The sequence below is a fragment of the Schistosoma haematobium genome, chromosome 1 (assembly GCF_000699445.3).
Source record: "Schistosoma haematobium chromosome 1, whole genome shotgun sequence".
Classification (NCBI taxonomy): domain Eukaryota; kingdom Metazoa; phylum Platyhelminthes; class Trematoda; order Strigeidida; family Schistosomatidae; genus Schistosoma; species Schistosoma haematobium.
In genome coordinates, this window is record NC_067196.1 from 45,835,098 (window position 1) to 45,848,475 (window position 13,378).

At 40.6% G+C, this 13,378-nt stretch overlaps 1 protein-coding gene across 4 annotated transcripts; it reads right to left on the reverse strand.

The window, feature by feature from the left end:
- Positions 1-119: 119 nt before the first annotated feature.
- ATP5C1_1 (ATP synthase subunit gamma, mitochondrial) lies at positions 120-5,834 on the reverse strand. 4 transcript variants are annotated; one of them, XM_012945438.3, is made up of 6 exons: positions 5,574-5,834; positions 5,424-5,542; positions 5,155-5,390; positions 4,903-5,123; positions 4,724-4,868; positions 203-400 (listed from the first exon to the last, which is right to left on the reverse strand). In XM_012945438.3, exons 1-5 carry the CDS (start codon positions 5,722-5,724, stop codon positions 4,768-4,770), a joined length of 828 nt encoding a protein of 275 aa, XP_012800892.3. In that variant the 5' UTR covers positions 5,725-5,834; the 3' UTR covers positions 203-400; positions 4,724-4,767. The 4 variants fall into 4 exon arrangements, with proteins under 4 accessions (XP_051074225.1, XP_012800892.3, XP_051074226.1 ...); XM_051208823.1 differs by lacking the exon at positions 4,724-4,868 and having other exon boundaries at positions 120-400; XM_051208822.1 differs by lacking the exon at positions 4,724-4,868 and having other exon boundaries at positions 215-400; positions 5,424-5,834.
- Positions 5,835-13,378: the final 7,544 nt, after the last annotated feature.

The window sequence follows — 13,378 nt, forward strand, 5'->3', positions numbered from 1 at the left end:
GGTCTTTGTTCTCGTTCGTAGATTAAGTGAAATCGTGATAGCTTCAAACCTAGCAATAGACAGAGACAGATGTGTGTTGGCCCAGGTTGCCATACCTGTGTGCTGAACGAAGACTCAGGTAGGGACAACCAATTTATTATTCAATGTAAAATTACAGTTTTTCATAAAATGTGATAAACGATACATAAATACTTCATCTGCAAATCTTTCATCAATCGTTTCAAACTCCATCGTCCATTCATTGTTATTACAATTACTGTCTGTTTATATTCCCGTCCCCCTCAATTCAGCCTCAACCTTCTGCTCCCACGTATTCCACTTCTGATTCGTGTTACATACTACTTATGTCTGCCAACGTAAGTAGAGTAGACCACACCTGATCAGCACGAGATGAAAATACCTAAACAAATCGCGAAATAGTGTGGTAGCAATGATATAATGAAGGGCTAGGCCTTAAGAATATGATTTAACAATACAGTGGAAAGGCATGTACGAAGGGATACTGGGATTCAATATCGAGTGAATGCATCCGAGCCACCGCAAACGATTCTGAGCCGTATCCTTCAGAGCCCTCAACCACTGATTAAGGTTACTACATGGACCCCAACCCGTACCTACCTATATGGCCCAGACTAGCGATCAATGACTTCACAGACGAATGTTAAGTTTTCGTTTGGCCCCCAACCTAATTCTGCACTAGTGAGCACTGCTTGTCGAGGTAAGTAGTACTTGGGAATGCGTAACACATTCTGTAACAGCTGATGAAGATCTACTGTCTAGTCAACCGAGTTGCCTGGTAATCTTCGGCTAACCTAAACATTCTGAACTCGGTTACTCGACGAAATGCGAGCAATGCCTCGAAGACATCTTTAATTAAAAAGCTTCAGCTTACGGATGTCTTCTAATTTCGCAGACATAAAATGGGACAGAAACGACTGGTGAAGTGTATTTGCACTTTAGTTAAAAAAGGACGACTTGCCTATCCCACAAGCGACGCAAGTTGGCAAACGCCAACTGTGTTTTTCGAGTCCGATCAGACTTTTAATGTAAGTGATCAACACACTCAATCCTGACCATCAGTTCAGGTTTTGACGCGGACCAGTGATATAGTGAGCAAACAGAACTAGCCAAGTAAGGTTACTTGAGGGCAACTGCAAATGACCTATAGGACAACTGCATGTCATTCGATAAGTAATAGATTCATTTTCTAGGGAATAGGAATATATATATCGTTCGGCAGCCCAACAAACCCTGTTCCACTCTTGAGTTCTCTCCCATGTAGTCAGTTTGAAGGGTTAATAAGTAACACGTTGTGTATCAGTGTCAGATCTCGAACACCGCTCATCATAACAACTAGTGTTGAAACGGAATTGTTAATAGTATACCTGCTCAGAGCGATTTACAAACTGTCAAATGTTGCTTTCAAGTCGAGAAAAACTATAATTGTTGGACGCCGATAAGCATACCCGCGTTCTAGAACCTGAAGAATGGTATGTGTTCGATACAGCCACGACCAGGTCTAAAGCTAACCTGATTTTCTCGTGTTTGCAGTTCATGAGTCTTAGTTAAGCGCCCGATTATTATTGAGGCTAGTATTTTAGATGCTATTTTAGTCAAACAAATCCCTCTATGGTTATCACAGGATGATTTTAACTCCTTTTTATACATTAAGACAATCAGTGATTGTGATCAGGCAGCCCGACCGAAGCTGCTACCTTGACGCGATGGTCGGGCTTGCCTATCGTGACGACCCAACCCAGCTCTATATTGGCTGGAACATATGTTCCTGTAGGTTCTCCCATGCCAGGCAGGTCGATTGGAGAACGGTAAGACTAAAAGCAGCAACTCAAGGTCTGAGGGCGAAGTCGTACTGCTGACTGTAGAGGCATGTGACAACCGTAAGGTGTTTACCCTGGACAACCAGCATGACAGCGATGCTGCCTTCTCACAAGTAAGGAAGGGGTTAGAATAGGTCGACCCTAAAAATGTCACCTCACCTTACCTCACGGATTTCCGTCTCCGGCGGTAAGGCCCTTTCAAGAATGGAGCTAACACATTAAAAACTTCCCACGAAATGGCCGTGTGCAACCGGCCTCAAGCAGTTGTCCCTTGGGCTCTGCGGTCACGCTCCCAGGTCGTTAAAACCAACACTAATCCGACTTCTTTTTCAGGTTCCTCAAGAAATACCCTTCCACGGTATGGGCAGCCGGGAAGTGATATCAGCCCTCATACCCGTAACAGCGCACGAGAACAAGTCGGTCACATTCAAATCCTTCCTACACCTCCTAATACCTCTCTTATCTCCATGACTAACCCTCCTCACGTCTCTTTATCACCTCGCACAGCTAGGGCAAACGATTCGAGTACGCGGAACGTTATTCCTGGTCTCCTGAAACCACACTCTAAACTACACACAGGAGCTTTTAACGTCCGAACACTGTGCCAAATAGGACAGTAGGCTTCCTTAGCTAGGACTTTACAATCCCGCGCCATCGATGTGTGCTGCGTCTCCGAAACGCGCATACAGGATCCGAGTAGCGTCATTCACTTGACCTCACCATACCAAAATAAAGAACCGACTCGATTCACACTTCGTGTATCTGGAAGCCCAGATTCTCCTTCCCGTGGCCTCGCCGGCGTAGGTATAGCATTGAGTTCTAGGGCAGAACTAGTTCTCTTAGACTGGATCCCAGTAGGCAGTCGTTTGTGCGCTATCCGACTGAACGGAACAGTAAGGATCCGAAAAGATAGGGATACTCGTCGTTGCCTCTTCGTCGTCTCTGCCTATTCTCCCACTGACTGCAGCTCAGATGATGTAAAAGGTGAGTTTTACAGAAAACTTTCCGACCTTCAGGAAAAGCTAGGCGCTCTGATGTAGTAATAGTGGCCGGTGACTTTAATGCTCAAGTAGGCAAACGAAACGAAACGGAAAGACACCGAGGTGGATCTTATGGTGTCGTGGCTCAAAGAACAGATAATGGCGACCGTCTGTTGCAGCTATGCTCAGATAACCGCCTCTTTCTTGCAAATACTAACTTTAAGCATAAGGAAAAACATCTTTTAACATGGAGACCCCCTAATTCGTCCCAACGTTGGACCCAAATAGATCACGTCGCTATCAGCCACCGATGGAGGGGCTCGATAGAAGACTGTCGCTCATTCTGGAGCACATGCTTAGATTCAGATCATGCTCTAGTACGAGCGCGTATCTGTCTGCGTCTTACTGGACGTAGGAAAGACGCTGCAAGTAAACCTCTTAGGGCCCTACTTAATGATAGTCAAGCTAAGAGTATATTTCAGGAACAACTAGGAAAACAGTTAGGCAGCCATGTATGTGATGCCCACCCCGATGCAGCATGGAATGATATCTGAAAAGCTGTGGAAACAGCAGTGATATCTGCTAGTACAGTAACCCGTAAGGTTAGGGAGCGACACTGGATTTCAGCAGCATCTATCGCACTGATAGATGCTCGAGAACTCATTCCACTTGGCTCTGAACATAATGAAGAGTGGAGTCAGCTTAAGCGCAAGTTGACAAGAAGAACACAAAGAGTGGATGCATCTGCGCCATCGCAAACGATTTTGAGCCATGTCATACAGGGTCTCTAACCACCGGTTGCTATCATCTCGCGGTCCCCAACCAGGTAGTCTACACCTACCAACATGACTCAGTCCACTTGTCAGTGACTTCATGGACTTGTGCCATGTTTTGGTCTGGCCGCCCCTAGCTTTCTTTCAACCTACTCCTATACCACTGAACATAGCACGTCGAGGCAGTCGGTCGTTGGGCATACGTAACACGTGTCTCAGCTATCTCAACTGATGAAGTTTCACTACTTCATCAATTGATTTGCCATTCTTACCTATTACCCGTTTCCTAACAATTGCGTTACTTACTCGATAGTCCCAGGATATACGAGCACTATGACCGATCATTTAAAAACAGTTTTGTAGGTAATCTGAACGGACAGACACGCTATAGTTCCCTTACTTCATTTGGTTTACACTTATTAACTCACTTAATGATAGATATACTTCTCTCACTTGACTGCTGGTATTTGATGCATAGAATCTGTAGCAAAATATTACCTCGACATGATCATTAATCAACAATATTTAATTACGCCTAAAGAGCTATATCTAAGTACGAAAGTATACTACAGAATATTAATAGTTTTAGGTGAACTATTTACTTTATCTTGACTAATCCAAATATATAGCCTACTTGCCGTAATGAAGATAATCAAAAGTTTCAGAAGATGTTACGCAGAGGACTGCGAATTTGCACTTGGACGTTCTATACTGCTTTTATGTAAAAGGAGCTAGAAATTTTTTCGTATCTCAGCAAAATCGAGAGTTGGTAAGGTTTAAGAAAAACTTTGAAATTTAAACAATTTAAATCCCGTGAAAAATACTCTGCAAATACATATTACCCAACAAGTGCGGTAATCATGGAGTGAATACTCTCAAAATGTGGTCTGCCCAGAACATGTCGCCGCTACTTTACTAGACGTGAAGAGAAACTATTGCCATGTACTGTACTTCGATTGACTGCGGTCTGTGTCCTAATGATAAAAGTTCATCATATATAAATCTCTTATTAACCTATGCCTATTTATATCAAGTTCATCACACTAGATTAACTTCTGAATAGACTGTAACCGTTATTATATGAAGTAAATACATGAAGGAAAACAGAACGAAACACTTAATGGATATTTACTACTGGATTATATTATCTTGTAATAGTTGGAGTTGCCAACAAAATTAGACCGCTGCAGCACCAGATATAATTTCAGTGAGCTCACGTGTGATTGCTGCCTGACGCGTTCGATTATAACTGAGTGTCAGTTTACTCAACATATCACCTTCAAATAATGCACGATGAAATAAGGTACATACCTGCGTTTTTCGTAGCCGAGTCCATAGCAGTCATCCGAGCTGACTGTTCGCTAGCAGCTGCCTCTTTTAAAGCAGCAAAAATTAGTGAGGTCAGGAGAAATTCATTGTAACTTTCCAAGACTTCATCATCTACTGAGTCATAAATACCAATGTTTTCAGAGGAGGACAATTTATTTAGGCTTAAGAGCGGCTGACTTGTCGTTATGTAAGATACTACTGTCCTACAAAATGTCAAACTGAAATAATAATTACTTGAATGTATTGTAAAACATCACAGCCTTATCAAATTTAAAGTCAGATGATATTATCGCCTGAGCTATTGTGGACGCATCCTCGAAAGTAGGTGCCTTTTTGCCGACTTCATTGACAGTCATCAAAAACATGTTACGATATTGACGAATCATCATTGCGCGAGATTTGTCACCAACCAAGAGCAACTTGCATGAATTTTCTAGATTTAGGTTGCTACGAAGCTGAGCTCTGATTGCCTACAAGTATTAAGATAATTTATCCCATCTTACCTTTACAATACTACTATTAGCTGCACCACACAGACCTCTATCGGATGTGATTGCGATCAGTAAGTCATTCTCACTAGGTTTGGTCTCCTCTGGCACTAATTCCGCGGTCTGATAAAATGCTGTGGCAGTCAAGATAAACTTTAAAAGTACCTCGAGCACCATAGCCATAAGGTCTGGCTGGACGTAGATCACGTTCAGCTCTAGCAAATTTTGATGCTGAAACCATTTTCATAGATGCAGTGATTTTCTGTATGTTTTTCACAGACCGTAGTCTTACTGCAATATCTTTCAAAGTGGCCATAGAACGGGACTTTTGTCCAAGAAATGGGGAGACGCACATTACTTTGAGAGAACCTAACATTTTAAACGTACTCCACGGATCAAACACCGCGCTTCCCGCCTGATCGGTAGTTTTACCTCATCGTTGGTATTAAATATCTTATTTAACAACAAATAAGTGTGTGTATCATTTTATAACAGCTGTTCCTGGTATCCCAAGCAAACAGACTTTTCTGTAGTACATAGATTGAAGAATTGAATGCTCAATAATCGTGCATTTTTTAACATCTCGGTAATCTTATATCCTTTGCTAGTTATTTTGATGATGCCTCACTGACTGTTCCGGTTAAAGGGACGCGTTTGACCTCTATAAAACTGCCTATACCATCAAAAAAGTCCAACAATATTCCTCCCAATTTAAGGTAAGAAATTACTTGGTTGCTGATTCACACAAAGTGACTTCATTGATGATGCAACTATGAAATACCATGTGCCAGAGATTGGACATATACAAAATATCAATCTCCAAGGGTAACTTCCCTCTTTATTTACCTCCCCAGTCCCTTCATGACAATAATTTAAGTTACCATAAGATGTATGTGGCAGAGCATACAATCCCAAACTCGAAAACTGTTGAACAGCAAGTTTTTTTCTAAGTTCGGAATCAACATTTTTATATTTTCATCGATCTGATTAACAAGGAAAGTGAATAATCTTCAGATTAGTTGTTATGTCGTTATACAATTTCACATTGTCTTCCTGTGATATCAGATTTCAAATAATTTATTGTGTTTGAATTTACTTGTAAATCCAGGTTACCTCGTGATATTTGGTGCTTTCAAGTTTCAAGACCATTCGATGCAGTTTTACACAATATCCTACTTTATTCCTTTTTTCGACTACAAAATATCTGCATCTTGTCTCAAGATTTTCCTACTTTTCGCAACTAATAGGTTCTAGGGTTTGTTTCCCTATGCTGTATCTACCAATAATTAACGTTCCATTTTCTTTTGTCAAAGACTACAACAAGTCGGTCACTCTCAAACATTTCGAAATGCCTCATTCACTGCATGTGTCTTATTATTCCAGGACAATCCTTGAATTTATTTTCGTAAATTTGAGTGTTGTTAGTGTTGAAATTTTCATGTTTTTAGATGGCATTGAAGATGCCACAAATATTCGGAGTTTGACAACGCTTTAATCAGTAACACCTTCTAATATAAATCGTACCCACCAAGTGAAATAAAAAGACAGAAGCGAGGAGGTCCGAAAATCCATTTGATAGGTTATCAGTATATCGAGGATCGTCTGATCTATTCTCGCTAGCGATTGCAGAGGTTGTTGAACACGGCGTTCTCACTCGTAATCTGGTATGAATGCATGACCGAGCGCCTTTAGCTAGGTGAGTCCATTAAAACGAATGTGGTCAGCATCCAATGTCGAAAACCCACAGAACTTTTTTATTTTGGGGATTTATTTACCGCTACAGATCACGTCGGGCTCACCAGTGTAGGTCACCAACGTAGACGATCTATGTCGAATGATCGGAAGCATACACGAGTTAAATGGGAATGGCGTTACGAACCAGCTAACGTTGAAGTCATACATCGTGGTCGGCACTTTACGTAGAATACCCCATTGATGTATCAACGAACCATAGACGCTTTGAAGACTGTACAACACAGAGGACGTTATTACAGAAATATATTAGTTAATGTTCATACAAGCGAAAGAACACTGCCTCATGGCCCAGTCCATGGAGTACGATTAACTGATGCGCGTTCGTTGTTCTTGACCTTGATTAGGATCGATTAATTGTTTGATAATCAATGACCCAACAGCCGAATGATTTGGTTAAGGCTTAGCGACATTTCGCTGACCCTACAGCATTACTGTTGTACGCTGCACACATGGCGTAAGCTGAACAGGTTTCTTAAAATTCAGCTAATGTTTCCTACTATACTGACTTTTCTATCTCAAGATATCTTATCAATTTTACGCTCTTAGAGGTAAGTGCTATTTTCATAGGAAGCACAGTTCACTGTTATGTAGAATTAGAATGCGCACATGGTCATCCTGTCGAAAAAGAGAGGGAAAGCCGACTCTCTCCAGCCTGGGCCGAACCAAGGTAATTGGGAGCTACCATTTGACCGCATTAACTGAGGATGCTTCACTGCTTTGTAGTTCGGATTGAGTGTACGATAAAGATCTTGATAGTCATGTGAAAGTACTTTGATATTGGAAGGTGTGAAGAATTATGATCTACTATGGTATTAGTACTGATCTAATAATAGACCTAATCCTATAATTGTAGATTTGGGCTGAGAATTCTATATTGTACCAAACTATAATATTGAATAAAGCTATTAATAATAATAATATAACTGCCTAATCTATAAGTTCTTACGTGGAAGTCACATCCTCGTCTACACCAACTCATTGAGTCGTAATAATCACCAATATATGACGTAGAGCAAGCTTAGGCTAGTGATAGAACAATATATTTTTTATAAATAAAAGATATAAGATAACATTCAACAGGACCACACCTGCAAAGTCGAGCAATTTCATCCGATCATTTTGAAATCATCCAATTCATTCTTCCCGCCTTCTCCATCGTTAAATATTTCTCCGCGTTAAATATTGAATATCTATTTTCCGAGTAGTCTCGTGTTCGGCTTTGAGGATTGTGTGGTTATGGTCCGATGCCTCTACAGGTGTAAAGGCCATGGCATAACTACTTTCATATTTATGAGCCTCAAAAATAACTCTGACCTTCCTCTCAGTTTGCAGGACAAAAGTGACAGGATGCTTTGAAAAAAGTTAAGCAAGAAGCTTGAACTTTCCAGAAGAGAGCCTTTGAGGGCCGCACAGATCACTCAAGGAAAAGACTCTAAGCATCGAAATCACCCAAGGCTACTTCGTGTAACACTTTAGAATGCAAACGACGTAGAGGGTATCCTACTATCTAACCACTTACTGAAATCAGATGGGAATGTAAGAATACTGCGCGACATACCGTATTCTGAACGCAATCTAAAGTGGAACATCTCTAAGAAATCTCGCGAGACGTTTTTCCGGGGAAGGAATATCATTGTGCAAGGTGTATCGGGAAACACGGACCCTGACCACACAATCTCTGACATTAGGGAATGAAAATTCATCAAGCAATCCTCGAAGCTCAAAAATATATTGACTCAACAAGTGATGAGACTAGCCCAGAAGGATGGAGATTCTAGACTCCGGATAATAAAGATAACTTTCCCATCCTCCCATATAGCGACTGCAAATTTGGAAGCATTTCGTGCCAACAGACTTCCGTTGCTAACTGGAGTCCATATGAATCCGCATAGGAAAGATGACGCCAGGATCAAGCACAAAGACAAGTCGGAGCTGTCTATTCCACTTGTGAACTGCCTTGATCATAAAAGACGTGTAAGGGACGGGGCCTGCCAACTCGGCAAACCTTATATGGGTAGGCTACCTGTCCATTCACGTAAGGCTCATACAGACAAACTGGATAGGGAAGCTCATGCGCTGTAAATTGAAGGCATAAACTGCTCATACATGAACGCCGCGAGTTTACCGAATAAAATGGATGAGCTACGTGGACTTAGTAGTGCTAATAAGGCTCATCTGACAGGAATATCTGAAACTTTGATATCTCAGTTTACGGAACAGGAGCTAGAATTACCTGGGATGTCTTTGTTTCGCAACGACAGAAAACAGGAATTGTGGGTAGAGTAGCCGTGTACATACGATCCTGCCTGAAGGTAATCCAAATTCATAACCATGAGTTTAACAATCTTGATGAATCTGCATGGTGCTCAGTAAGATTGTCTACTACCTCGAGGTACCTAGTCGAGGTCATCTATAGAAAGCCCGCTGCTGACAGCTTGTATGACAGTCGTATGGTGGAGAGACTAACCAGCTCTACTTGTCTCGGATTCACTCATATCCTGATTAATGGGAACTTCAATCTCCCTAGCGTCAAGTCCGTGGAATAAACGTATACTGGAGATGAAAACTCTACGGAAGCTCTGTTCTTCAACCTCATCGAGGATCTGGGATTATACGAAAATGTGAATTCGGCAACTCGTTGGAGAAGCAGTCAGATACCGTCACGCTTAGACTGGGTTATTATAAACGAAGAATTTCTAGTTGACAACCTCTCAATCCTGGCTCCCCTAGGAAAAAGCGATCACGCCGTCATAGCCTTCACTTTTGTCAGCAAAACTGAGCTAAGACATCCACCCAACAACAGGCGCTGGAATTTCAAACGGTTGAATGTGTCAACTTTACAGGAAAATCTACAACAAGTGTATTGGGATGTTCGCCCCCAGCTTGATGTAGATGCTCATTGGGATTTCTTACTACACACGCTCTTATGTGCTACAAAGCAGTCCGTTCCTCAAACAAGCAACGTACAATTATCAATAACCGCACTCTTCGCCTGCTAAACCACAAAAGGCACTGTAGGGCAGAGTACAAACGAACTGACAACAACGGTGCGTACAGGCAATATAAACATATAAGGAACATATGCACGAAGGACATAAGATAATACAGGCTTTAGTACCAGATAAAACGTCTTCCGTTATGCAGCCTCTCCTTGACAAGCCAAAACTAGTTTCCCAACTGCTAGGCCCTGATGGCATGATCAATAACTACGGCGACGCTGCTAATTTTTTGGCTGAACAATACTCTCATGCATTCCAACCAACCCACATCAATTATTCTGGTGACAGCTTCATCTGCAACTGCACAGGACTTTCCGAAGTGAACCTGAACGCTGGATTAGTGATCCAGGAACTGCAGAACCTAAGAAAAAACACTTCTCCTGGCTCAAATATGGTTCATTCTGCTATACTGAGGGAAGCAGCTTCAATCTTGGCAACACCGCTTAGCTTTATGTACACACACTCGCAAACTACCGGAAATTAAGAGGCTGGCTCACTTCACACCAATTTTTAAAGAAGGTCGATGCAGTGAACCTTCTCTCTATACCTTCAAAAATAATGGAGTCCCTGATATGCGATGGTATACAGGACTATTTACTGTCCTCAAACTTCTTCTCACCCCAACGGCATGGTTTCAGGAAGGGTTACCCTTGTATAACCAACATACTGACTGCGGTGGACAGATGGACGAGCATCCTCGATCGCAAGGGAAAGGTTGATATCATTTACTTAGATTCTCAAAAGCTTTTGATTGGGTCAACCATATATGTCTTATCAATAAGGTCAGACAACTGGGTGTCAGACCACCTCTAATTGATTGGCTCATTTAATATATGAAAAATCAATGTTTTAAGGTAAAGGTTAAGTTCACTTTCTCTCATGCCATGGAATGTCCCGGTGGGGTCCCCAAGGGTTGAGTACTATGACCTCTTCTTTTTTTATTCCACAAGAGGTATAGTCGGACTTATTACTTTTTGCTTATGATGTGAAACTTTTAAGAGAGAGATACACAACCAAAAGGATATACTGGCACTTCAGGATGGTTCAACTAGAATTCAAAGATGGGCAGACGACAACAGACTTATATTTAACACTTCAAAGTGTCAAGTAGTCCATCTGAGACATGTTGTAGACTATAGTTACAACTTAGGAAACTCCTCTCTAGAAGTATCCCAAGTTGAAAAAGATTTAGGACTGCTGGTACCCCATGATTAGAAACGTTACTCTAACTTAGATAAAATGCCTTTCGAGCAAACCTTGCACTGGTAACATTAAAAGGCATTTTTGGCCAGTTTGACAGAAAAATTCCGCATATAATCTTCAACAGTCTTATTCGTTAACATTTAGAGTACGGAAATATAGTATTTCCTTCCTCACTCCAAAAGGATAAGGACACTCTGAAGCGTATCCAACGGCATGTCACAAAATCAGTTCAGGGACTCAAATTCAAGCCTTTTTAAGAGCGTCTCAGGTCACTAAACCTTTACCCACTAGAGCATAGACGTATTAGAGGTGACTTCCCAATGACTTGCAGTATCCCAACACTTCTGGACATCCTCTTAAACATCTACATAAGCCTAGTCCAAATAAAAAAATAAATGGTAAAACCCAGAAATTGGAGATACAACTTAGAAGAAAGGACTGTAGACACAACTTCTACTCCTTAAGAGTTGTCAAATGCTAGAATTCACTGCCGACTGACGGAGTCCAAGTGACCTACAAGGAGTCCTATAGGAGGAAACTATTCTTCAGGACTAAGGATGACATCTTATTATGATATATGAATTTATTTTTAACTCTATTATGATTATTATGAATGGTTCCTACCTGAAGGTATTAAAGAACCACTGATACTAGACACGCAAGATCGCTAGGCGAAAGCTTCTTCTATTCCATCAACAATCATTTGAACCATAAGAACTATAAACCATCTTATTAACTGCCAATAACACTTCCGAATACCATTTTAATTATCCGACGCCAACTACATTTCAACAGATGGCTAGTTTTATAGATCTTTTCAAACAAATATATGAGGATCTCGCACAACATTGGTTGTTATTATTTGCATGATATAACCTATTATTAAATTGTCATGTTTATCCGTTGTTTATATTTTTCACGAACACATATATTTGTCTAAACAAATAGACTGGTAAGAAATTCTTTGAAATGAAGCTTTTTTAACGTCTTACTTTCAGAGCGTCTGGTAAGTCTTCGCGATCTCGTCCTATTGAACACTACTTTTTAACCACAATATGGAAATTCTTTGTCATCTTATGGCATGTAGTGGTTAAAGCACCAATTTAGCTCCCTTATCTTCAAGATTGGTTCGTAACATTCTATTGTTTTAAACCACTGTCTGATAACTACAATCAAACTTTATGAACTTACAAATCCAGCTAGACTGAAAAAATTAATCGCTTCAAGGATTTCGGATAACCGTATAAATGAAACTCACAATGTGGGCAATGCAGACGCTGGAGCTGTTTTTCGATCTCGAACGGATGAACGCCTCATTGCCAAATAGTAAACTTGCAGTAATTTACTAGCATTTTCTTCCATTTTCACTGTAGGTGCCTTCTTGCATGTATCTAGAAGCTGTCCATCAAAAGAAGAAAACTTAAGTTTAGCTGTACTGTACGACTACTTCGCAATCTTTATACTTTTGTCAAAGCTTGAATTATCAATATTTCATTAGATTAACCAGTTAACAGAGACAAATTATGTGAGAATATTTGTTTGCACTGACATTCACACAATAATTTGTGGAAAAACTGAAATGTAGAGGCTTTTGTTACGTCTCCGAAAAGATGTGTTCGAAAAGTTGTCCGTGAATTCAAATTTTTGACAAAAAATAACTATGATATCAGTTTTTACTATCGACTGATATCACACACAGAATTAGTAAGAACTACAGGGTGCTGATTAACTACTCAGATCTTCTTTATGGTCCGTTTACAGTTTAGATGACCAGTGGATTGATTTCAGTCGTCTTTGATTTGTTGATTTATTCAATGTTCAAGCACTGAAATGTAATTTTACAAGCACGTTGTTTTGCTAAGACTGTCTAGTGGTTTCTGATTTTATTGTTCATAATGTTTCAAGTAAATGCGTCACTGTTGTAGCTAGATTATTTGCGACAGTCTGATTTAGTGGTAAACGCTAAAAACTCATGAGAGTTAATTATAACGAAACCAATCAAAACACGGGGTA